General features: G+C 41.8%; 1 protein-coding gene across 1 annotated transcript; it reads right to left on the bottom strand.

Moving 5' to 3' along the window:
• Nucleotides 1–209: 209 nt before the first annotated feature.
• Nucleotides 210–27,665, bottom strand: LOC110789771 (uncharacterized). The gene is made up of 2 exons (XM_021994475.2): nt 27,206–27,665; nt 210–881 (listed from the first exon to the last, which is right to left on the bottom strand). Exons 1-2 carry the CDS (start codon nt 27,632–27,634, stop codon nt 738–740), a joined length of 573 nt encoding a protein of 190 aa, XP_021850167.2. The 5' UTR covers nt 27,635–27,665; the 3' UTR covers nt 210–737.
• Nucleotides 27,666–27,962: the final 297 nt, after the last annotated feature.

The following is a 27,962-nucleotide window of genomic DNA, read 5'->3' as shown; positions in this document are numbered from 1 at the left end:
TCGGTGCCGCCTGTAGGGTTGTTCAAGTCAAGGAAGCAACCAACGACTAAATAAACCGTTATGGACGGGCGAAAGACGTAGAGAGGTTGGCCACCCAACCAACTCCTATTTTCGGGATTCTCCTAACTAACGTAGCCGTTCCTCTTTTACTATAAAGAGATGAAGCAAAGCACAACAAAGGACACGCTCACTCAAGCATTCTAGCAATTATGAAGTAATAACTGTATTTCAATTACCGCAAGTATTATTTCTTTACTTAGATTATTCTTAGGTATTATAGTGGATTGGTACGTGCCTCATATATTGTTACCTGCGGGTTTTTTCCCTATTCCGATCGAGATGCAGGCCACCTATGTCAAGGCCCAAGCGGAGTTGGCTTGTCAAAAGGCAGAAAACTACCAGGACACCAGCACCACTACCAGAAGGGGGCAACAACGACAGAAGATCATACACCCCAAGGAACAACAGTTGGCGACACCAGCCATACAATCGCCAAAAACAACGTACAAAATGTAAATAAAAACAAAATCCTAAAACAAACTATTTTAGGGCCAAACAAACTAGTTTCAGGTACTTAAGACATTAAAGAGCTAAGCGAAATAACCATCTTATACATCAGTTTCAGCACTTTACCAGTTTCAAGTGCTACCTTATCAGGTTCAGCTAACTTTTCAGTTTCAGTTAAATTTTAGCTAGTGTTGTCAAACAGAGCTCAAGTCACGTTCATAAATTGAGACTTATAGCTTGGAAGTGTGCTTAAGTGCGATGTTAGAAGTATAAGATTTGCCTTTGTGCTCTTCTTTATTTTCTCCATTTATTTCTCTGTTGCCTTCGTCTCCGCTTTCTTTAGCTCTTGCCTCTTTCTCGGCATCATCTACCATCTGTCAACTCATTCCAACTTTGTTAATGACATAATTGAGATCATTGTAATTCTCATGCATGGTTTCACCATACAACATATGTACATGCAAACCCAATATAGCAAGTATAACACCCACAATGGACAGATAGTTAGTACTTCGTTATTTCCTAACTTGGAAAGAAAACAGAATGTTTGTCATTCATCAAAGTGGGAAAATAATAAAGTGCTCATTCTCAATTATTCTTGTAAATAGAATTTTGCTTGTCGAGAGATAATTTTTTTTTTTTTTTTTGAGGGAAAACGGCCTCGGCCACTAACTTTCATTAACGTTTAAGCAAAAATCTGAAGCTATTACATCTTCAACTATGCTTGGGAAACTCCCTACCCACACTCTCGTAGAATACTCAAGTGGGCTAAGGTGAGCCATAGCATGAGCCGCTAAATTAGCCTCCCTATAAACATGACAAAATGAAATAACATCAAATGAACTAGAGATAGCGTTAATTTCTCGGCTAAGCATGCCAAGATAAGAGCCATCAAACTTCCTACTGTTAATTAACTCAACTACTTGTAGACAATCATATTCAACTACTACCTTGCTAGCATTGCATTAAAGCGCAATTTTCAACCCAAGAATGATTGACTTTGCCTCTTGCATCCCAACTTTGTCTTACATGTTGGCAAGCCGCACGAACTATGTTGCCTCCATTGTCCCTTATTATAACTCCCATCCCCACTCCACCCTCTTTATAAGTTGCACCATCAACATTGATTTTTAGTACATTATCATCAGGTGGTCTCCACTTTGCCTCCTCCCTTACTCTACATATTTCACCCCTCCTTACCTTACACTCCTATCTAGCTTGTGTGAATTCTACCAACAACGAGCTCGCTGCTGCTACAACTTCAGCAGGTAGACGAGCGTCACTGCCATGGATCACTCCGTTCCTCTCATCCCATACACTCCAAGCCACCATTGCTACTCGCGCTCTATCCTCTTCTTGTAAATGATGCAGCCACCAATCCACCCAGTCAACTACAAAACTTACTCGCGGACACTCCATCATCTTCTCCACCCCACACTCCTCCCATACACTTTTAACAACATTGCATTCCCACATTGCGTGCAAGGATGACTCAACACCATTAGAACATCTTTCACAGATAGGAGACACACTCTCCACCCTCCTATGCAAAACCCTTCGTTCGTAGGAAGAGCACCACTACGGATTCTCCATATAAAAACACATACCTTTGGTGGGACAGCCAATCTCCATATTTTCTTCCAAATTACCGGCTCACTGGACGACCCAATTGCACCTTCAAGATTATTTCTGTAAAAATTAATGAACTGGTAACCGGATTTTACCGTGTAATTTCCGTATTTCTCATAATTCCACACAAATTCATCCTCAAATAAGCCTGAAGAAATGGGCATATTGAGTATATATGTCCTCTGCTTCGAACATAAGAAAGTTTTCTCGTACTAAGCTTTCTTTCCAACCACCTACTACCAAATCTATCAAATCAGCCACAAGTTCACATGTACTGTCACTTTTTTTTTTATGATATGACTCGAAAAGTTGGGGCCTTACACAACCAAGGATCCCTCCAAATATTTATGGACCTTCCATCACCAACAATCCACTTGCAACCTTGCTGCAAAACCCATCTACTACTTTGTATACTCCTCCATACATAGCTTGGTCTACTACCCATAGGAGCACTCTAGAAGTCAGTATTAGGAAAATACTTTGCCTTTAAAATCCTTGAAGAAAGTAGGTACGGGAACTGCATAATACGCCAACCCTGCTTCGCTAGTAATGCCTCATTAAAGTCATTCAAGCGTCGGAAACCCAAGCCTCCATCCAACTTCTTCCTACTAACCTTGTCCCATGCGACCCAAAAAAATTTCCTTTCGTCTTCCTTGCATCCCCACCAAAATCTAGCCATCATTTTCTAAATATCATGACACAAACCAATAGGTAGTTTAAACAAACTCATTATATAGGTAGGTACCACTTGGACGACCGCCTTTAAGAGGACTTCCCTACCTGTGAACGATAAGAGTTGTTGTTTCCACCCTTTAAGTTTCTTCCACACCCTCTCTTTTAGAAAATTAAATGCTTGTGATTTTTCCCTACCTATAAAAGTAGGCATGCCAAGATATCTCCCATGAGACTCCACCAACTTTACTTCTAGTCCTGCCGCTAATTCCACCCTTCTGTCATAATGATCATTTGAGCTAAAAATCGCCTCAGATTTATTAAAGTTGATTTCTTGCCCCGATGCATCACTATAATATTGTAAGATTCTCAATATTGCTTGAACATTTCTGTCGTCCGCCCTACAAAAAATGATACTATCATCCGCAAATAATAAATGTGAGACTTCTGGAGCACCTCTACAAACACTAATGCCTTTCAATGAGTACCTACCCACTTCCATTTGAATAAGGTGAGAAAATATTTTGGCGCACAAAATAAATAAATACGGAGAAATTGGGTCCCCTTGCCTAAGACCTCTTCCGGGCTTGAAAACATCCGACGGTTCTCCATTAATTATTACAGAGTGTGACACAGTCGACACACACTTCATTATCAACCTCACCCATCTATCATCGAATCCCAATCTCTCCATAACCTTTTTCAGAAAAACCCACTCCACTCGATCATATTCTTTGCTCATATCAAGCTTTACTGCCATATACCCTTTCTTTCCAGAACATACACTATTCATGTAATGAAATGTTTCATATGCAACAAGAGTATTATCAGTTATAAGCCTTCTTGGGGTAAAAGCGCTCTGGTTTTTTTTTTTTTTTGACAGAAGGACTACAAATGAACAAGCAAAGAAGAAAGAAAACAATAAAAAGAAAACTAAAACCGATGCATAAGGAGCTGACGCCTCCGAGCTGAACCTGCCAGGGCATGAGCAGGCTGGATCATGGAACGAGGCACTTTGAACACAAAGAACCGAATGAACTTAGAAATGAGCAATCGAAGATCACAAACCAACCACATAACATCCACTGGAGCTATAACTTTAGACGAAAGAAGGCGGACAAGAAAATCGGAATCTGAATAGACAAGAACCCGCAAATAACCCCGCCTACAAGCCATACGAACCACATAATAACAAGCAACCAACTCGGCTTGAAGCGTAGAACCAAGCACGCAAGCCTGTGCACCTCCACCAATTGTGGATAAAGAACCAGGATCCCGAAGAATCCAACCTACCCCAGCCTGGTTTGAATCAGGCATCCATGCCCCATCTGAAATAACGCAAATATCAATTCGCCCAGAATCAAATCCACCTAAGGATTGCGGGAGAGAACTGAGCGGTCGGTCCTGAAAATCACACGAGAGACGAAGGCGGAGTTCGTGAACATCAGAGCAACGAAGCATCCAGTCTTGAGCAATGAACTGAAGGGCACCTGGATCCCAAGGAGCAGACCGGAAACGCATATTATTCCTAACAATCCAAATTTCCCAGAGGGAAGAAATAAACACGTCAAGCAGGTGCAGAGAAGAAGACGACCTTGACAAATTCCTCACAAAACAGGCACACCAATTGGCAAAAAACCAGAATCAGACGCAGGCCAAAACGATGCGACCAAGCTAGAATCCCATAAGCTAGAAACCATGGGAAAATCCCTAAACAAATGAGAAGGCACCTCCTCCTCCATATGACACAAAGAACACAACGGATCGACATCCATACCTCGCATTCTAAGCTTAGCACCCAACGGAAGGCCATCATGCAACATTTTCCATAATAAAATTTTAAACCTAGGATGAATTGAAAGACTCCAAAAATGCTTCCACCATATATCAGGAGGATCAGACTGAGTAGGGGCGGTAGTGATAACAGAACGGAGAATAATTGCATATGCCGACTTAACCGAGAATAAACCATCCGGGGATAACTTCCAGAATAGCAAATCCCCCTCCTCAGCAGCCAAAGGCCGCTCTAGAGCCATGATGCTATTGGCAGTGGGCTCCGAAAACAAATGACGGACCACCGCGGCATCCCACGCATAAGAACGCGGATTAATAAGTAAAGAAACATGAGTTAGACAATCCAACCCAACCAGAGAATCCTTGAAAGAAATCAACTTATCTGAGACCCAGACGTCTTGAGTAATACGAATTGACGAAGTAGCACCTGGTTTCCAAGTAACCCCATCATTAAGCACTTGGAAACCCTGAGATATGCTCCTGAAACCCCACGAAGGCCACAAAACCTGAGGATAAACATTGCGAATAGACAACGAGGAATATCGTGCCTTGAACAGGCGGGAAACCAGGAGTTGAGGATGTTGAATCATACGCCAAGCAGCTTTGGCGAGCAGGGCCTGATTAAACGGATCGATACTTCGGATACCCAAACCACACATACCCTTCGGAAGATGAAGAACCGAAGACTGAACTAAAGCCATACCCCGCGTGTCAGCAGAAGACCTCCACCAGAAACCAAGACACAATCTATCAATCCTGTCACAAATAGACTAAGGGATCTTGAAAACAGAAAGGACATGCGTAATAGAGGCAACCAAGACAGAATTAATGATTACTAGTTTTGCTGCTGCCGAAAGACAGGAAGAAGATAAATTGGCAAGGTGACGTGCAATGTTGTCCACAAGACCATAGAAGGCCGAACACTTTGATCTGCGCAAATCAACTGGCACCCCAAGATAAGGCCCCAAGGACTGACGTTGACCTAGGCGCAACGAAGAGGCAAGGTAGTCCCGATAATCCTCCGGAGTATTAGGGCTGAACTTGACAAAGGACTTTTGATCATTTATGATCTGTCCCGAAATACTACTGAACTTGGAAAGGATCTCTAGCATTTGATCACAGACCGCAGGAGAAACTTTGAAGAACAGAAGGGAATCATCAGCGAAAAACAAATGAGAGATAGACGGGGCACCCCTTGAAATAGAAATCCCTTCAATCCGATGACTTTCTTCAGCCTGACGAAGGAGGGCTGAAAGAATCTCCATACATAGGACAAACAGATACGGCGATAACGAATCCCCTTGCCGAAGACCGCAACTAGGACTAAACGAGGCAGTGGGCTCCCCATTAACCAGAACCTGATAAGAAAATGTGGTAACACATTGTCGAATAATGTGAATCCAGTAGGGGGAAACCCAAAAGCTTCAAGGGCAGCAAACAAAAAGTCCCACCTGACTCTATCATAGGCTTTGTTCATATCCAACTTCACAGCTGCGTAAAATTTCCTCCGAGCCTTAGCAGCATTGATAAAACACATAATCTCATGAGCAATAAGACATTCATAGGACATAAGTCTGCCAGGTACAAAGGCATTTTGAGAATCAGAGATCAAGGATGGCAAGATAGACCTCAAACGATGAGTAATACATTTAGCTATGCATTTATAGATGACATTACAAAGACCAATAGGATGAAATTGGGACACCAAGTCAGGGTGTTCCACCTTTGGCAGAAGGATAATGAATGTCCTATTACAAACCTTGAGCATAAAGCCATGCGCAAAGAAATACCGCACAGCAGAGACCACACCGTCCCCCACCGTATTACAATGTTGCTTAAAGAAAGCAGCAGAGAACCCATCTAGGCCCGGAGATTTGGAATCACAAATGTTGAACATAGCACTACGTATATCAAAATGCGAGAAAGGAATCATAAGAAATTCCTTGTATGACGAAGAAAGAACCGGGAGCTGAAGCATTTCCCAATCAAAGGAAATGAGATCTAGCTTTGGGAAATTGACCTGATACAGATCCCAATAGAACTCAGAGATGAGCTTCCGGAGATCATGAGGAGAAGACACAAGTCCTCCCTCTGAATTCTAAGCCAAGAATTCTATTCCGACGCTTTTGCGCCTGGACAGAAGCAAAAAGCAACTTAGAATGACAATCCTCTAAAACATCCCATTTAACTTTAGAACGTTGCTTCCAATACATAAACGTGGCATGGGATTTGGCCACAGACTCATCCCGAGAATTAATGAACAAGGCTGCTGCAGGACCTGGAGAAATGACATTAGCTAACACAACAACCTCTGACGTCAAATCCCTCCAGTTAATACCCCATAAACGACAATTCTGCACGCACCAAGCTAACAAAAAGCGCCGAATCACTGAGAGTTTAGACGAAAGGACAAACATAGGGGATCCAAGAAACGATTGTCCCCAATTAGAAGCCAGAAACTCCACTACAGGCTTTGCTTGTAAACACCAGTTCTCAATCCGATAAGGCCGTTTACACGGCATTTCAGCCTCCGAGCATAAAATAATTGCTGCATGGTTAGAAAGAAGAATGGGCTAATTTTGAATAACTGCTTCCGGATTGTTTTTGTACCACATATCTGTAGCATATCCCTAATCAAGATGTTCAAAAACTACAGAGTTATCATGATGACCATTAGTCAGTGTGTATGGTGACCCTGAAAAATGAATATCGATAAGGCCATTCCCAAGACGCCAATTCATAAATTCATGCCTACCCTGAATACAAGTTGAACCCCCAAGTTTATCATCCATAAACTCAACTTGATTAAAATCCCCAATAAGAACCGTATTAGGATAGCTAGCAAGTATACTAGATATTTCCAACCAAACCAAATGGCAATCTGAAACATGCGGAGCACTGTACACAAACAGCATATGGCTTATTTCATTACTTACATTCAGAAATTTACAAAGTACAAGGTGGCTTGAAACAGACAACGGAACCAAATTAACATTAGAAGACCACAAAAGAGCTAAACCACCACTCAAACCTTCCGCGTCAACCCCGCAAAAACCTGAAAAAAGGAGGGAAGACAACTTTTGACACGCACTATCTACAGGAAGCATAGTTTCCATAACAAACACTATATCTACACCAAAAGAACGGACTAAAGATAACAAGTACGGAATTTTAGGGGAGTCCGACGATCCTAAACCCCTACAATTCCAGGAGCATATTTTCACTTATCAGCTGGTGACCCATTCTGGGCGGCCACATTACCATCATCAGGGCCGACTGAAGGTGAACCATTCATAGAACCAGACTCATGAGACTTGCGACGCTTCTTCACAGGAAGCAAAAACGAACAACATGGCACATTTCCTTGAAAAGCAGCCTTGTTGGGCGAACCAACCCGGGCTTTCCTCTTCATGGGGCAAGCATTCTTCACCCATTTCCAGACTCTATCCCCTTTGCGAGTCAACTGCAGTTTCAAAGGCTTTTGGACGTTCATCCGAAGGGGACGAGACAGGGGAAAGCGGCCCATACCTGTGTATGTCACTGGAAACAGGCTGAGGATGTGGAGAACGATGTCGGGCCGACCCATCACACAAACCCTTCCCTTTATAATCAGCAGCTTGGTTTGGAATAGTCAACGAAGGGGGCTCATGCAACGTGTCTCCTTCAAAGTGCAAACCCTCATCAGGTAAAGATTGACCCAAAATTTCCTTTATCACTGAAACACGCCGCTTAACAATTTTACAGCTTTTGGACGTGTCATCCGAAGGGGACGAGACAGGGGCTGCACGTGTCGTCGATTGACGGAGTTGAGATTGTTGACCAAGGAGCACGAATTCCTGCCTGACCGTGATGACGCCACCCATATTATGTCGGTGTACCTGATTTGATGATCCCCGGAAACCAGTTGGAGATGTTGCCGAAAAATAACCCGGAGCTGGATGATCAGGCGGTGAAGGAGGAGATGGTGGTTGGCCGAAATCCGAATCCTTGATACCATTATCATCATTATTACCCTCAAGGTACAACGATGTCGTCCATATTGATGGAGTTGGAAATATACCACGCACAGCATTCGAATAAAGAGGAAAATAAGTTGGGCCATAAAGAACACGAAAACCACGTTCTTCAAATTTACGAAAGCGGCGTTTCAACAACGCCCTTCCCGCGCGTGGAGGCATACGGCACGTGGCTGGACCATGTCCGACAAAACCACACTCTTTACAAAATCTGAATATTCCCTCGTACTTGAATTGTATCCATGTGACACCATTATCAAAAGTAGGGAAAAAACACCCTGGGACAAGAGGCAGCAGGAGATTAACAAAAAAAATTTCCCTAGGGCAAGGAACAAATACCATACCAGGAGGAGCCTCGTCCACCAGAGTGACATCACCGGCGAGGCTAAGAACAGATGCAGCTGCTTCGTGTGTCAAAGATTGCAAGGGCAGTCCATCCACCCTAACCCACACCTCCACCAGATGCAAGTTGAGATCCTTCAACACCGCATAACCTTTTGCTCTTTGAAGAACCATTAAAGCTCATTTGAAATGGACCCATCCACGAACGTCCAAGAACACAACGTCATCAATATTACGACACTGAAAGATGAAATCTCTAGAGAGAGAAAATTTTAGTGCGAGATTATTGATGACGATGTGTTCTTGGACGTTCGTGGATGGGTCCATTTCAAAGAAGCTTTAATGGTTCTTCAAAGAGCAAAAGGTTCTGCGGTGTTGAAGGATCTCAACTTGCATCTGGTGGAGGTGTGGGTTAGGGTGGATGGACTGCCCTTCCAATCTTCGACACACGAAGCAACTGCATCTGTTCTTAGCCTCGCCGGTGATGTCACTCTGGTGGACGAGGCTCCTCCTGGTATGGTATTTGTTCCATGCCCTAGGGCAAAAATTTTAGTTAATCTCCTGCTGCCTCTTGTCCCAGGGTGTTTTTTTCCTTACTTTTGATAATGGTTTCACATGGATACAATTCAAGTACGAGGGAATATTCAGATTTTGTAAAGAGTGTGGTTTTGTCGGACATGGTCCAGCCACGTGCCGTATGCCTCCACGCGCGGGAAGGGCGTTGTTGGAACGCCGCTTTCGTAAATTTGAAGAACGTGGTTTTCGTGCTCTTTATGGCCCAACTGATTTTCCTCTTTATTCGAATGTTGTGCGTGGTATATTTCTAACTCCATCAATATGGACGACATCGTTGTACCTTGAGGGTAATAATGATGATAATGGTATCGAGGATTCGGATTTCAGCCAACCACCATCTCCTCCTTCACCGCCTGATCATCCAGCTCTGGGTTATTTTCCGGCAACATCTCCAACTGGTTTCTGGGGATCATCAAATCAGGTACACCGGCGTAATATGGGTGGTATCAGCACGGTCAGGCAGGAATTCGTGCTTCTTGGTCAACAATCTCAACTCCGTCAATTGACGACACGTGCAGCCCCTGTCTCGTCCCCTTCGGATGACACGTCCAAAAGCTGTAAAATTGTCAAGCGGCGTGTTTCAGTGATAAAGGAAATTTTGGGTCAATCTTTACCTGATGAGGGTATGCACTTTGAAGGAGACACGTTGCATGAGCCCCCTTCGTTGAATATTCCAAACCAAGCTGCTGATTATAAAAGTAAGGGTTTGTGTGATGGGCCGGCCCAACATCGTTCTCCACATCCTCAGCCTGTTTCCAGTGACATACACAGGTATGGGCCGCTTTTCCCTTCTTTGGTTCCTCCCATTCTGTTGGCTTTGCCAGTTTAGTCTTTGGGCCGGCCCACTTTTCATGATTCATTTTCAAGCCAGAATGGCCCTTCATCTTATTTGGATCCGGGTTATGTGTTTGGTCCATCTGGAGTACTATCTCACGGTCCGACTTTCCCGGATCCGTATGATCCTTTCTGACCTGGGCCAAGTCACTGGCAGGAGGAGGAGGGCGGGCTGACACCTTGGAACTCGCCGGTAATTAATCAGCACCCTCGCTCGTCGTCTCCTTCTTTCAGGTTCTCGTTTCCGGCAGGCAATGTTGATTCTCATGGTTATCTTGCGGATTCGTCAGCCGACTTTCAGTTCTATCACTCGGATTCAATCGGCGACAGTAAATCAGAGTCGGAGGTGGTGCAGAGCCGCCGGGAAGGGTTGGAAGAAAATGAGGGGCCGTCGTCTATGGATTATTCGCCGGTAACATCTCCAGAATAAAAAAATCAAGAGTCGGTCTTCTCTTATGAATCTCCGGGCTCAGTTGTTGTTGGGTCACCGGTGCCAAGTTCAGTAAAGGGGAAGGAGCCTTTGAAACTGCAGTTGACTCGCAAAGGGGATAGAGTCTGGAAATGGGTGAAGTATGCTTGCCCCATGATGAGAAAAGCCCAGGTTGGTTGCCCAACAAAGCTGCTTCGCAAGGAAATGTGCCATGTTGTTCGTTTTGCTTCCTGTGAAGAAGCGTCGCAAGTCTCCTGAGTCTGGTTCTATGAATGGTTCACCTTCAGTGGGCCCTGATGATGGTAATGTGGCCGCCCAGAATGGGTCACCAGTTGATAAGTGAAAATATGCTCCTGGAATTGTAGGGGTTTAGGATCGTCGGACTCCCCTAAAATTCCGTACTTGTTATCTTTAGTCTATTCTTTTGGTGTAGATATAGTGTTTGTTATGGAAACTATGCTTCCTGTAGATAGTGCGTGTCAAAAGTTGTCTTCCCTCCTTTTTTCAGGTTTTTGCGGGGTTGACGCGGAAGGCTTGAGTGGTGGTTTAGCTCTTTTGTGGTTTTCTAATGTTAATTTGGTTCCGTTGTCTGTTTCAAGCCACCTTGTACTTTGTAAATTTCTGAATGTAAGTAATGAAATAAGCTATATGTTGTTTGTGTACGGTGCTCTGCATGTTTCAGATCGCCATTTGGTTTGGTTGAAAATATCTAGTATACTTGCTAGCTATCCTAATACGGTTCTTATTGGGGATTTTAATCAAGTTGAGTTTATGGATGATAAACTTGGGGGTTCAACTTGTGTTCAGGGTAGGCATGAATTTATGAATTGGCGTCTTGGGAATGGCTTTATCAATATTCCTTTTTCAGGGTCACCATACACATGGACTAATGGTCATCATGATAACTCTGTAGTTTTTGAACATCTTGATAAGGGATATGCTACAGATATGTGGTACAAAAATAATCCGGAAGCAATTATTCAAAATCAGCCCATTCTTCTTTCTGACCATGTAACAATTATTTTATGCTCGGAGGCTGAAATGTCGTGTAAACGACCTTATCGGATTGAGAACTGGTGTTTACAAGCAAAGCCTGTAGTGGAGTTTCTGGCTTCAAATTGGGGACGATCGTTTCTTGGATCCCCTATGTTTGTCCTTTCGTCTAAACTCTAAGTGATCCGACGCTTTTTGTTAGCTTGGTGCGTGCAGAATCGTCGTTTATGGGGTATTAACTGGAGAGATTTGACGGTAGAGGATGCTGTGTTAGCTAATGTCATTTCTCCAGGTCCTGCAGCAGCCTTTTTCATTAATTCTCGGGATGAGTGTGTGGCCATATCCCAGTCCACATTTAGGTATTGGAAGCAACGTTCTAAAGTTAAATGGGATGTTTTAGAGGATTGTCATTCTAAGTTGCTTTTTGCTTCTGTCCAGGCGCAAAAGCGTCAGAATAGAATTCTTGGCTTAGAATTCAGAGGGAGGACTTGTGTCTTCTCCTCATGATCTCCGGAAGCTCATCTCTGAGTTCTATTGGGATCTGTATCAGGTCAATTTCCCAAAGCTAGATCTCATTTCCTTTGATTGGGAAATGCTTCAGCTCCCGGTTCTTTCTTCGTCAGACAAGGAATTTCTTATGATTCCTTTCTCGCACTTTGATATACGTAGTGCTATGTTCAACATTTGTGATTCCAAATCTCCGGGCCCAGATGGGTTCTCTGCTGCTTTCTTTAAGCAACATTGGAATACGGTGGGGGACGATGTGGTCTCTGCTGTGCGGCATTTCTTTGCGCATGGGTTTATGCTCAAGGATTGGAATAGGACGTTCATTATCCTTCTGCCAAAGGTGGAACACCCTGACTTGGTGTCCCAATTTCGTCTTATTGGTCTCTGTAATGTCATCTATAAATGCATAGCTAAATGTATTACTCATCGTTTGAGGTCTATCTTGCCATCCTTGATCTCTGATTCTCAAAATGCCTTTGTACCTGGCAGACCTATGTCCGATGAATGTCTTATTGCTCATGAGATTATGTGTTTTATCAATGCTGCTAAGGCTCGGAGGAAATTTTACGCAGCTGTGAAATTGGATATGAACAAAGCCTATGATAGAGTCAGGTAGGACTTTTTGTTTGCTTCCCTCGAAGCTTTTGGGTTTCCCCCCTACTGGATTCACATTATTCGACAATGTGTTACCAAATTTTCTTATCAGGTTCTGGTTAATGGGGAGCCCACTGCCTCGTTTCGTCCTAGTTGCGGTCTTCGGCAAGGGGATCTGTTATCGTCGTATCTGTTTTTCCTATGTATGGAGATTTTGTTAGCCCTCCTTCGTCAAGCTGAAGAAAGTCATCGGATTGAAGGGATTTCTATTTCAAGGGGTGCCCCGTCTATCTCTCATTTGTTTTTCGCTGATGATTCCCTTCTGTTCTTCAAAGTTTCGCCTGCGGTCTGTGATCAGACGCTAGAGATCCTTTCCAAGTTCAATAGTATTTCGGGACAGATCATTATCAAAAGTCCTTTGTCAAGTTCAGCCCTAATACTCCGGAGGATTATCGGGACTACCTTGCCTCTTCGTTGCGCCTAGGTCAACGCCAGTCCTTGGGGCCTTTTCTTGGGGTGCCAGTTGATTTGGCCAGATCAAAGTGTTCGGCCTTCTATGGTCTTGTGGACAACATTGCACGTCGCCTTACCAATTTATCTTCTTCTTGTCTTTCGGCAGCAGCAAAACTGGTGGTCATTAATTCTGTCTTGGTTGCCTCTATTACGCATGTCTTTTTTGTTTTCAAGATCCCTTAGTTTATTTGTGACAGGATTGATAGATTGTGTCTTGGTTTCTGGTGGAGGTCTTCTGCTGACACGCGGGGTATGGCTTTAGTTCAGTCTTCGGTTCTCCATCTTCCGAAGGGTATGAGGGGTTTGGGTATCCGAAGTATCGCTCCGTTTAATCAGGCCCTACTTGCCAAAGCTGCTTGGCGTATGATTCAGCATCCTCAACTCCTGGTTTCCCGCCTGTTCAAGGCACGGTATTCCTCGTTGTCTATTCGCAATGGTTCTCCTCGGGTTTTGCGGCCTTCATGGGGTTTCAAGAGCATATCTCAGGGTTTCCAAGTGCTTAATGATGGGGTTGCTTGGAAACCGGGTGCTACTTCGTCAATTCGTATTACTCAAGACGTCTGGGTCTCAGATAAGTTTATTTCTTTCAAAGATTCTCTGGTTCGGTTGGATTGTCCAACTCATGTTTCTTCACTTATTAATCCGCGTTCTTACGCGTGGGATGTTGCGGTGGTCCGTCATTTGTTTTCGGAGCCCACTGCCAATAGCATCATGGCTCTAGAGCGGCCTTTGGCTGCTGAGGAGGGGGATTTGCTATTTTGGAAGTTATCCCCGGATGGTTTATTCCCGGTTAGGTCGGCATATGCAATGATTCTCCGCTCTGGTATCACTACCGCCCCTACTCAGTCTGATCCTCCTAATATATGGTGGAAGCATTTTTGGGGTCTTTCCATTCTTCCTAGGTTTAAAATTTTATTATGGAAAATGTTGCATGATGGCCTTCCATTGGGTGCTAAGCTTAGAATGCGAGGTATGGATGTCGATCCGTTGTGTTCTTTGTCTCATATGGAGTTGGAGGTGCCTTCTCATTTGTTTAGGGATTGTCCCATGGTTGCTAGCTTTTGGGATTCTAGCTTGGTCGCACCGTTTTGGCCTGCGTCTGATTCTGGTTCTTTTGCCAATTGGTGTGCCTGTTTTGTGAGGAATTTGTCAAGGTCGTCTTCTTCTCTGCACTTGCTTGACGTGTTTGTTTCTTCCCTCTGGACAATTTGGATTGTTAGGAATAATATGCGTTTCCGGTCTGCTCCTTGGGATCCAGGTGCCCTTCAGGTCATTGCTCAAGACTGGATGCTTTGTTACTCTGTTGTTCACGAACTCCGTCTTCGTCTCTCGTGTGGTTTTCAGGACCGCCAGCCCAGTTCTCTCCCGCAATCCTTAGGTGGATTTGATTCTGGGCCAATTGATATTTGTGTTATTTCAGATGGGGCATGGATGCCTGATTCAAACCAGGCTGGGGTAGGTTGGATTCTTCGGGATCCTGGTTCTTTATCCACAAATGGTGGAGGTGCACAGGCTTGCGTGCTTGGTTCTGCGCTTCAGGCCGAGTTGGTTGCTTGTTATTATGCGGTTCGTATGGCTTCTAGGCGGGGTTATTTGCGGGTTCTTGTCTATTCAGATTCCGCTATTCTTGTCCGCCTTCTTTCGTCTAAAGTTATAGCTCCAGTGGTTGTTATGTGGTTGGTTCGTGATCTTCGATTGCTCCTTTCTAAGTTCATTCGGTTCTCTGTGTTGAAAGTGCATCGTTCCATGATCTAGCCTACTCATGCCCTGGCAGGTTCAGCTCGGAGGCGTCAGCTCCTTATGCATCGGTTTTAGATTTCTTTTTGTTGTTTTCTTTCTTCTTTGCTTGTTCATTTGTAGTCCTTTTGTCAAAATAAAATAAAATTAAGAGAACTAACCAAAACAATTTCATCCTATTAGCAAGCATTTTTGAGATAATCTTATAGATCACATTGCATAAACTTGTCGAGAGATAAATTTGTAGTTAGCTAATATGATGATAGACGCAAAAAGGTTGATAGGCCGAACCCATTATGATGAAGGAAATAATGCCCTTGGTCCAAGTATGCATTCTATGTTAAGTCTAATAAATGCGGTTCAGTATTAATTAACAAGTTAATAATTCAGTGAGATCAAGTGAGCTGAATGCCTAGCTAGAGGCCGCTTCAGTTCAAGTGGAATTAATGATATTAATCCACAGCTTACTCTTGACTGAACCCGTAGGGTCACACAAATAGTACGTAAACGGATCAAGTATTTAATAGCATTAAATACTCCATCTATGAATATTCGGAACCGACGGATCTTGGTTTCAGTGGGAGCTAAGATCGTCACAGGCAAGGAATGAATACTCCGGAAACGATGATATTGCCGGAAACGGAAATATGGATCGTATCGGAAATATAAATATTATCCAAGTCGTAGATGTTGCCGGAAACGGAAACATGGTACGTGTCGGAAAATATTATCGGAAATGGAAATATTGCCAGAATCGGAAATATTGCCGGAAACGGAAATATTGTCAGAATCGGAAATATTACCGGAATCGGAAAATAATTCCGGAAACGGAAATATTAAATATTTGTTCGAAACGGAAATTAATTCCGGAATCGGAAATATTAAATATTGTTCGTATCGGAAATGAATTCCGGAATCGGAAAATTTAATCGGAAGCGCATCGTACGAATAAGCATCGGACGAGGCCTGCCGGACGAGGCCCAGCACGAAGCCAGGCCATCGCCCAGCAAGCCAAGCGCGCCGCACAAACAGCCACGCCAGGCCCAGCGCAAGGCCAGGCCCAGCAGGCTGCGCGCAGCGCGCAGCGCGCACAGCGCGCACAGCACGCGCAGCGCACAGCGCGCACAGCACGCGCAGCGCGCAGCGCACGCGGGCGCTGAGTGGGCTGCTGCTCGCGCGCACGCATGGGGCCCATCATGGCTGCCGTGCGTGTGTGTGCAAGTGTTTGTGTTCGTGCACGTTTCCTAAAACATGCAGAGTTCGGTTAATGATTAAATTCCTAATTCTATTTGATAAATTAATTAAATTAGAGTTCTTGTAGGATTCTAGGTTTAATTAATTTGTATCTGAATAGGATTTCGATTCCCTTTCCATACCGCTATAAATATGAGGCTAGGGCTCACAATTTATAACACAAGTTTCAAAGTATTCAAAGTGAGTTTTTGAGAGAAAAATTCAGTCACACATTTGTCTATAAAGTGCCGAAAATAATAGTACCTTAAGGGCGATTCTAGTTGGTCAATCTTAAGGCGGATCCGGACGTGCTGTGGACTATCTACGGAGGGACGACACTTGGAGTCCTAAAGACTTGTTCTTGTTCGGTTCGGGCGCAGCTAGGGAAGGCACGCAACAAAGAGTATGCATCTAATCTATGCTAAATGATTATGTGTAAATAATATGTTTTCCTGGGTTTATGGTTTTTCCGCATGATTTATGAATTGTCATATGTATCATAACCTAACAGTGGTATCACGAGCCCCTTATTATTTTCATAATCTAAATTGCATGAACATGGTTAAATATTACAAATTTGCAAGAATTAAAAGGGGTGATTAATTTTCGTAATTGTTAATTAATTGCAAATTGCGTTTATTTAATTATACGTACGCAGTTTTTCGGCAGTTTTTCGGCAGTTTCTTCGTTACTCATCCGAATTGAATGATTTTTGTGTCAATTCCGCATGTAAAAGGCATTCTAAAATTTTGACAAAAACAGTATTTTTCTGCCGAACCCAGAATTCTCAAATTCGAAGCCTAACTATGACTTTTCGAAGGTTTTAGTTTTTCGAATGCAAAATTTCGTAAATTTAAGATGTTAAATTAAATATTTGCGATTCTTGTTGATAAATCTTGAATTTTTGATTGACCTACTGCATATGTTTAACAAGTTTGAATGCCTAGTCTTGTTAATTATGCAATCTAATTTGTAATTATGATTAATTTGTTGAAAATTAGAATAATTTAGAATTAATTTGATTTTCATAATTAATTGTAATTTAATTAGAAACCTATGATTAAAAACCACCATAAAAATTGTAAATTTACGATAAATTTTAAATTTTTATGACCTAGACTTGAATCCATAACAATCGGAAATCAATTGGATAATAAATTTTCGATTTTTTCGCCCTAAAATTATGAAATTAATATTATTTATTAATTTGTCATTAATTGTAAATATAAATTTTAAATTTTTATGCGATTCGTTCATATAACTTGCACGCACGAAGCAATGGACGCTTCGTGTTACCCTTAAGGGGTGTTGTATAATGCGGGCATGCGACGACGAGCAAGGGAGCTCGTCGCCCGTGCGGCACGAATGCAATGAGCAAGGGCGTAGTGCACGAGCACAAGGCAGCAGCCCTGCCTTGTGTCGTGTGCCACGACCAATGGACGAATGGGCATGGGCGTAGGGCGAGCCAAGGCAGTCGCGTGTGGGCAGCAAGCGAGCTGCGCCACAACGCGCGCTGCCTCGCACAAGAGCGCGCAGCCTCGCGCGCAGCGTGCGCAAGCTCGCGTGCCACGAGCGCTGCGCCTAGCATTGCTCGCGCGCACAGCGATCGATGGCTCGCGCGACCAGCGAGCGATGTCGCGCGCCCAGCGAGCGATGGCTCGCGCGCCCAGCGAGCGATGTCACGCGCCCAGCGAGCGATGGCTCGCGCGCCCAGCGAGCGATGTCGCGCGCCCAGCGAGCGATGTCGCGCGCCCAGCGAGCGATGTCGCGCGCCCAGCGAGCGATGGCTCGCGCGCCCAGCGAGCGATGTCGCGCGCCCAGCGAGCGATGTCGCGCGCCCAGCGAGCGATGTCGCGCGCGCACTGCGAGCGATAACCCGCGTGCGATGAGCGCTGGCGCGCGCAGCGAGCACCAATGCGTGCGGAGGCTTGCGATAGGGATGCAGCAGCTATGCGACGAGCGCATGGGCTGCGCGCGCATGGCCAGCGATGGCTGTGTGCGTGCGGCCCATGGGCGTGCTACGCGTAGGGTGTTTGCGTTACGATTAGATCGTTTTGAATGTTTAATTTGAAAATTTCAGTTCACGTAATTTTAATTAATTTTAAAATTAATAATTTAAATTATTTTCTTGGATTTTAATTTTGAATATTATAATTATAATAAATGTTATTTATTCTAATTATTTTACTAAAATTAAAATCATGAATTAATTTAAATGCGACTGAAATTAAATTAAACTTTTTGGATTCAATTATAAATTTATATGAGCTTTAAATTTTAATTAAATTTGTATGTTTCCGGTTAGACTAGAAATACATTTTTATGTTTAAAATTGGTAAAGCATATGAATTTATTGGTTTAAGTGGGAGCGCTTTTTAGTCATAAACTCTTGATTAGGTCTACAAATCCTTAAGGTTAAAACAACTTGATTAGAATTAATAAGGACTGAATAATTGGTAGATTATTGGTGCCCTTGATTAATTGCTGCAAATGTTTACGTGATGCATAATGTGTTTTACTAACCAGCTATGTGGGCCATTCATGATAATGAATGGGTGAATGGTATATATTGTATATGTACTGTTTTGCAGGTTATGAAGTGACTAGTATGGCCAAATAGGATAGAAAATATGGTCTGCGTACCATTAATTTGAATGTAATTGGTCTAAAGTACCAAAGTTATTTTTTTCAAATATGGTCTGCGAACCATCAAATAGTTGTAATTAGTTATAGCTTATCCTATTTGAAGAAAATGGTGCCTCCCACGGAGATTTTCAAGACGGACTTTGAAGTCAAAGCTTCAAGATGAAGTCGGGCCATACTAGATCACAAATATCTTATGCATGTTTTAAGTTATTTATTGTTTTAAATATGTCTTAAAATGCATGAGATCAAAAGCTTGATTATGTTGCATGATTAAGGATTTTAGTTCACTTAAAATCTAACCAACATAGTAAGAGCCTTAAGTTCCAAACTTAAAAATTGAGTTAAAAGGTGCCATGCCAAAATATACACTTGCTTGGATATCCTTTACATCAATCTAGTAATAGTTTTCGCTCAGCGAGGTGTTACTTATTGGTCCTAAAGGGGCAAGGTACACAAATAATTGTGAGTACATGTTAGTTTTGGTGAAACTCAACGATATAAGTAAGGAGTCCTTTTATGTCGTGGCAAATTCGATAGGTTTACCTAATAAGTTCTTAGACGTACCTATCAACCAAGAATAGTTTCTAGACTATTAGCAAAAGGCTTTTGCTTACCTAAGATGTTCTAGGATTAAGTCGACAAACTGTGCTTAGTTCTTCAATGATTTTAGGATCTTGGAATCATTTTATTCACACCTGCCGGAACACATAATTTGAATAAAATGCTTAATAAACATTGAATTATGCATGTATGCTAGAATTTAAAGTTTATTAAGAGAAACTGTGAATGGTTATTTATTTGTTTATTCTTTTCAATTGTAGTTTTTAATATGGCAAACAACAATTCATTCAACATTCGATCAATTCTCGAAAAGGAGAAGTTGAACGGGAAAAACTTCCTTGACTGGCAAAGGAACTTGCAAATAGTTCTTATGCAGGAAGAAAAGGAGTATGTCCTAGATGAGGCGATGCCCGAAGCTGCAGGCGACGGGGTCACTCAGGCAGCCCTCAATCGTTGGATTGATGCCAACAAGGATGTGAAATGTCTAATGCTCGCCACCATGAGTGCGGATCTGCAGAAAACGTTCATCAACTCAGATGCTTTCACAATCATTAGTGAGTTGAAGAACATGTTCCAAGATCTGGCTCGAGTCGAAAGATTCGAGACTCATAGGCAAATTCTTGAGACCAAGCTTAAGAAAGGCGAGCCCGTAAGTCCACATGTTCTCAAAATGATTGGACTCATTGAGAATATGAGTCGGCTGGATCAGCAATTTTCTCAGGAAATGGCTATAGACACCATCCTCCATTCTCTTCATAGCGGGTATGATCAGTTCAAACTGAACTACAGTATGAATAGTCTGGACAAAACGCTCACTGAGCTTCACGGTATGCTGAAGACCGCTGAAAAGACGCTCAAAAGTGATAAGCAGGATGTGCTTATGATGCGTGGGGGCAAGTTCAAGAAATCTGGAAAGAAGAGGAATGCTAAGAAAGGTGGCAACAAGGCCAGCCCAACTAAGCAAACTGGCGCCAAATCTGCAAAGAGAAAGGTCAGTCAACCCACTTCTGAATCCGAATGCTTCTACTGCAAGAAGAAGGGGCATTGGAAGAGAGATTGCTTGAAGCTAAAGGAAGATCAGAAGAACGGAACAGTCGTTCCATCTTCAGGTATTTTCGTTATAGACTGTATACTTGCTAATTCAACTTCTTGGGTATTAGATACAGGTTGTGGCTCACACTTATGTTCCAATCCACAGGGACTAAGAAGAAGTAGAAAGTTAAGCAAGGGTGAAGTCGACCTACGAGTGGGAAATGGAGCACGGATTGCTGCATTAGCTGTAGGAACTTACTATTTGTCGTTGCCCTCCGGGCTAGTTTTGGAACTGGAAGAATGTTTCCATGTTCCAAGTCTTACTAAAAACATCATTTCAGTTTCTTGCTTAGATGCTAAGGGATTTTCCTTTATAATAAAAGACAATAGTTGTTCGTTTTATTTTAAAGAGATATTTTATGGATCTGCTAGATTAGTCAATGGACTTTATTTATTAGATCACGACAAACAAGTATATAACATAAATACCAAAAAGGCCAAAAAGGATGATTCAGATCTCACCTATCTGTGGCATTGTCGATTAGGCCATATAAACTTGAAACGCTTAGAAAGACTTCAAAGGGAAGGAATTCTAGAACCATTTGACTTAGAGGATTATGGTAAATGCGAATCATGTTTACTTGGCAAAATGACAAAGCAACCTTTCTCTAAAGTTGGAGAAAGAGCAAATGAACTATTGGGTTTAATCCATACAGATGTATGTGGACCAATGAGTACAAATGCTAGAGGTGGTTTCAGCTACTTTATCACTTTCACTGATGACTTCAGTAGGTATGGTTATGTCTACCTAATGAAGCATAAGTCTGAATCATTTGACAAATTCAAGGAATTTCAGAGTGAAGTAGAGAATCAATTAGGCAAGAAGATTAAGGCACTGCGGTCTGATAGAGGCGGTGAATATCTGAGCTATGAATTTGATGACCATCTGAAAGAATGTGGAATTCTATCAGAATTGACTCCTCCTGGAACACCACAATGGAACGGTGTGTCAGAACGGAGGAACAGAACCTTGCTAGACATGGTCAGGTCAATGATGGGTCAGGCCGAACTTCCATTAGAATTTTGGGGACATGCACTAAATACAGCTGCACTCACTATAAATAGAGCTCCGTCTAAAGCTGTCGAAAAGACTCCATACGAATTATGGTTTGGAAAGCCTCCAAATGTGTCTTTTCTTAAGATTTGGGGATGTGAAGTATACGTCAAACGATTAATTTCAGACAAACTTCATCCAAAATCTGACAAATGTATCCTTGTGGGCTATCCAAAGGAAACAAAGGGGTATTACTTCTACAATACATCTGAGAACAAAGTGTTTGTTGCTCGAGATGGTGTCTTTTTGGAGAAGGATCACATTTCCAAAATGACAAGTGGGAGAAAAGTAGACCTCGAAGAAATTCGAGTCGAACAACAAACTCTAGAGAATGCTCAAGATGACATTCAGGATGAAACTCATAGATCTTTAGAAGAATCTGGTGAGAATCATGGTCAATCTAGAAATGTTACCCCGCGTAGATCGCAAAGATATAGATCTCAACCGGAAAGGTACTTAGGTATTTTGACGAACGAGAGCTATGACGTTCTATTACTTGAAAGTGATGAACCTGCGACTTACAAGCAAGCTATGACGAGCCCTAGCTCCAAGCAATGGCAAGAAGCCATGCAATCTGAATTAGACTCCATGTCTGAAAACCAAGTATGGGATTTGGTCGATTTGCCAGATGGCTACCAAGCCATTGGAAGCAAATGGGTTTTCAAACTGAAAAGGACAAGGATGGGAAACTTGAAGTTTTCAAAGCTAGATTGGTTGCAAAAGGTTACAGGCAAGTCCACGGTGTGGATTACGATGAAACCTTTTCACCAGTTGCAATGCTAAAGTCTATTCGAATAATGTTAGCAATCGCTGCATATTACGATTACGAAATATGGCAGATGGATGTCAAAACTGCTTTCTTAAACGGCGTTTTAACAGAAACTGTGTTTATGACACAGCCTGAAGGTTTTGAGGATCCAAAGAATGCTAAAAAGGTATGCAAGCTAAAGAAGTCAATCTACGGATTGAAGCAGGCATCCATGAGCTGGAATATACGTTTTGATGAAGCAGTCAGTGACTTTGGTTTCATCAAGAACACGGACGAATCTTGTGTATACAAGAAGGTCAGTGGGAGCAAAATTGCTTTCCTAGTATTATATGTCGACGACATATTGCTTATCGGAAATGACATTCCTATGTTGAACTCTGTCAAGATTTGGCTTGGGAAATGTTTTTCGATGAAGGATCTAGGAGAAGCACAGTACATATTGGGCATCAAGATTTACAGAGATAGATCTAAAAAGATGATTGGACTTAGTCAAAGCACTTATATCAATAAGGTTCTTGATAGGTTCAAGATGGCGGACTCCAAGCGAGGCTACCTACCCATGTCTCATGGAATGACTCTAAGCAAGACTCAGTGCCCAAAAACACTTGATGAGCGTAGACGAATGAATGGGATTCCATATGCATCATTGATTGGTTCAATAATGTATGCTATGATATGTACACGCCCGGATGTTGCGTACGCACTCAGTGCTACGAGCAGATACCAGTCAGACCCAGGAGAGGCGCATTGTACTGCTGCCAAGAATATTCTGAAGTACCTGAAAAGGCGCAAAGATGACTTCCTGGTCTATGGTGGAGATGATGAATTAATTGTTAAAGGCTATACGGACGCAAGTTTCCAAACCGACAAAGATGATTTCAGATCACAGTCTGGGTTTGTCTTCTGCCTCAACGGAGGAGCAGTAAGCTGGAAAAGTGCTAAGCAAAGCACCATTGCGGATTCTACAACTGAAGCGGAGTACATTGCTGCACATGAAGCAGCAAAGGAAGCTATATGGCTAAGGAAGTTCATAGGAGAACTTGGTGTAGTCCCCTCCATTAAAGGACCAATAGCCCTGTATTGTGATAATAACGGAGCTATTGCACAGGCAAAAGAGCCTAGACACCACCAGAGAGTCAAGCATGTACTTCGTAGATTTCACCTTCTACGAGAGTTCGTTGAAAGAAAAGAAGTCGAGATAAGCAAAATTGGAACTGATGACAACATATCAGATCCATTAACTAAACCTCTGCCGCAGGCGAAGCACAACTCGCACACTGCAGCTATGGGAATCAAGCATATTGGAGAATGGCTTTGATGTCTCTGTTTAATGTTTTAAAGTTTTAGAGTTTAAATCTTTGTAAAACATTATTGGTTAATCATTCACAATAAATGAAAAGAATTCATTTTTCCATTTAATTTGTGGTTTATTAAATGATGAGTCCCTTCAATTTGACGATATATTCAAGATAGACTGTCAGGACCAGTCCTGTGACTAAGAAATGTCTATCAAGTGAACTTGAATGTCAAAGGTTGAAAATGATCCCTAATCGGAGTTTTCTATAAAATTGGACGCATAGAAAACGTTAGACGATTAGAATGCAAGATGACTAGTAGTTCTGTTTCTTGAACTATGTGGACATGGCAATGTCATAATCATTTGCATAGATACTTACTTTGGGAAGACTAGTATCGGACGAGACCTATGAAACTTTAATGTAAGAGATGAAAGTCTGTCATAAGTAAATTTCATTAAATTATTAGACACTAAATCCTCAATACCTGAGTGATTTGAAGATTACTTGTTTGAGAACTGGTTGCTTTGACGTTGACCAACCGTCGCACCGTAAAAGGAGGCTATAAAGGCAACGCTCAGGTAATCACCTATCAAACGAAGTCTAATCTCAAGATCGCAAGATTGGGATTGTCCTCCCATAAATCGGGATGAGATGCTTAAAAGTTGTACAAGGCCACTCGGAGAGCTAGAAACTGTGAAATGCATGGCCGTGCTCGGATGAATCATAGGCTATGATTATCTGTTTATTTGATCAGTTGAACTCTGAAACCGAGGAACACCTCTGGACATAATAAGGATGACAACTCTTACCTTATGTTCAAGAGCAAGCATCGAGCGACAAAGGAATTAGGAAATGCACACTTGTCCCTAAGGACAAGTGGGAGACTGAAGGAAATAATGCCCTTGGTCCAAGTATGCATTCTATGTTAAGTCTAATAAATGCGGTTCAGTATTAATTAACAAGTTAATAATTCAGTGAGATCAAGTGAGCTGAATGCCTAGCTAGAGGCCGCTTCAGTTCAAGTGGAATTAATGATATTAATCCACAGCTTACTCTTGACTGAACCCGTAGGGTCACACAAATAGTACGTAAACGGATCAAGTATTTAATAGCATTAAATACTCCATCTATGAATATTCGGAACCGACGGATCTTGGTTTCAGTGGGAGCTAAGATCGTCACAGGCAAGGAATGAATACTCCGGAAACGATGATATTGCCGGAAACGGAAATATGGATCGTATCGGAAATATAAATATTATCCAAGTCGTAGATGTTGCCGGAAACGGAAACATGGTACGTGTCGAAAAATATTATCGGAAATGGAAATATTGCCAGAATCGGAAATATTGCCGGAAACGGAAATATTGTCAGAATCGGAAATATTACCGGAATCGGAAAATAATTCCGGAAACGGAAATATTAAATATTTGTTCGAAACGGAAATTAATTCCGGAATCGGAAATATTAAATATTGTTCGTATCGGGAATGAATTCCGGAATCGGAAAATTTAATCGGAAGCGCATCGTACGAATAAGCATCGGACGAGGCCTGCCGGACGAGGCCCAGCACGAAGCCAGGCCATCGCCCAGCAAGCCAAGCGCGCCGCACAAACAGCCACGCCAGGCCCAGCGCAAGGCCAGGCCCAGCAGGCTGCGCGCAGCGCGCAGCGCGCACAGCGCGCACAGCACGCGCAGCGCACAGCGCGCACAGCACGCGCAGCGCGCAGCGCACGCGGGCGCTGAGTGGGCTGCTGCTCGCGCGCACGCATGGGGCCCATCATGGCTGCCGTGCGTGTGTGTGCAAGTGTTTGTGTTCGTGCACGTTTCCTAAAACATGCAGAGTTCGGTTAATGATTAAATTCCTAATTCTATTTGATAAATTAATTAAATTAGAGTTCTTGTAGGATTCTAGGTTTAATTAATTTGTATCTGAATAGGATTTCGATTCCCTTTCCATACCGCTATAAATATGAGGCTAGGGCTCACAATTTATAACACAAGTTTCAAAGTATTCAAAGTGAGTTTTTGAGAGAAAAATTCAGTCACACATTTGCCTATAAAGTGCCGAAAATAATAGTACCTTAAGGGCGATTCTAGTTGGTCAATCTTAAGGCGGATCCGGACGTGCTGTGGACTATCTACGGAGGGACGACACTTGGAGTCCTAAAGACTTGTTCTTGTTCGGTTCGGGCGCAGCTAGGGAAGGCACGCAACAAAGAGTATGCATCTAATCTATGCTAAATGATTATGTGTAAATAATATGTTTTCCTGGGTTTATGGTTTTTCCGCATGATTTATGAATTGTCATATGTATCATAACCTAACATATGAAACTCAGAAAACTAACTGACCAGTTAAGGCCCATCCCGTTGTCAAATTGACCCGTTAAAGCCCGACTCACATACAAAATATAAATTAATGAACCTGACCCATGTTAAACCAAACAGGTCATTGGTTTTAATGGGGGCTCATCCCATTGAACATGTCTAGTGATGTTAATGTGACATAAGAAGGGGGTTTGAAAAGATGTATTTACCCTGGCCTTAATGAGAAAATTATTAAGAGTTTACTGATATTGCAATATATCAGTCATAGTCACAACTCAATACTTGACTTCAAAAGGAAAAACATCTTTATTCGATGAATTATCACACTCATTAATTCTTTATCATTGTCTTTCGTTAGCATCTCTATTTTTCCTATCTCTAGTACCAAACTTCCTAATTAAGTTGTCATCTTGTTATATTGGTTAATATTAGCAATACAACTAGATGAGGTTGGATACTTTTTTAATAGATTTTTTACTGAAATATTTATCCCCATAAAACCAACGTATAATTAATAAATCTATTATATACTAGCTCATGTAATTCTCGAATAGACAACTTCCGTCTTATTATACGTACTCCGTATTATATATTTATTTATATGATTAATATGATAATTTGATCAAAATATTCTATATATTTATTATGTTAATTAGACCAAAATATTGAGTAAATATAATTCCAATTAATGATATGACAATTTGATTAAAATATTACAAAAATAATCTAATATTATCATATTCTATAATCTAATATTTTCTTTCGTGCATAAACATCTTATATAAAAAGAGGGAAAAAAAAAGGAGAAAAATAATAGAGTATTTTAATTGTTTAGGAGAGAGGTTTTTGAAAGGAAAATTTTGTATCATGAAATTAAATGTGTCAATCCTATGTATATTCTAGTATAGAATTAATTATAAAGGAGTTTAACATTAAAACGACGAAATTATTGGTATCAAATCACTAAGCTTAAGCATAACACACATCAAGATCACCACTTACGAGAGCCACGACCAAAAAATTATATCATGTTATTATAAAAACAAATAGCTTAGATAATGGAGTAATTAGCAAATTACCTTAGAAGTGAGAGAAGGAGACAAAGATGGGATAATATCAGCAAGATGAGACTTAATCTTCTGAATCGCCTCCTTAGTAAGACCTTGCGCCGCCACCGTAACATCTTTAATCACCGATTCAAACAAGTGTCTAGTGTTTTCTAAAGCATCAGACGGCACAGAAGCAGCCGCTAGCTTTTCCATCAACCGTTCCTTTACTATACTCATCTTATTCTTTATATCATTTGCTACACCTCTCCCTATCATATTATTCCCCTCCAACTCTTCTCGGTGATAATAATTATTTTGTTGATTATTTTTATTTGTCTTAATGTTGATTGCATGATTAGGAGAGTATAATTCTCCTTGCCCTATTTCTTCTTTCGTATTATCCACAGTTTTTGATGATTTCATGTCTTTTTTCTTCTTGTTTGATGTTGAGCCACTCATTTTTTTTTCAACTTCTTGTTGTTATGATCGATTTCTTGTTCATTTTCTGGCTATGATTTTTTCTTAAATAAATACGGGCGGAAAAAATAAGTATCTCAAATAAATACAGAGGTATTATTGTACACTAAGTTCACACAACAATAATAAAGACAAGGAAAATTTATATTTATTAATCCAACCTTTATCCGGTTTTCTTTAATTAAGCCTACTTATGCGATATTTTTAAATAATCCAACCTTTATGACCCAGCTACTATTATTAAGGACCGGTTACCTGCTACAAAGTCAAGGAAAATTTGTAATTATTAATCCAATCTTTGCCCGATTTT

Source organism: Spinacia oleracea, chromosome 5, assembly GCF_020520425.1.
Source record: "Spinacia oleracea cultivar Varoflay chromosome 5, BTI_SOV_V1, whole genome shotgun sequence".
NCBI lineage: Eukaryota > Viridiplantae > Streptophyta > Magnoliopsida > Caryophyllales > Amaranthaceae > Spinacia > Spinacia oleracea.
This window is presented reverse-complemented; position numbering and strand designations above follow the sequence as displayed.

Bases quoted from the DNA above. Each gene is read 5' to 3' on its own strand.
- LOC110789771 (XM_021994475.2), bottom strand. From the start codon at position 27,634: ATGAGTGGCTCAACATCAAACAAGAAGAAAAAAGACATGAAATCATCA. The intron at 882-27,205 runs GTAATTTGCTAA...ATGAGTTGACAG, and splicing joins CTCCTTCTCTCACTTCTAAG to ATGGTAGATGATGCCGAGAA.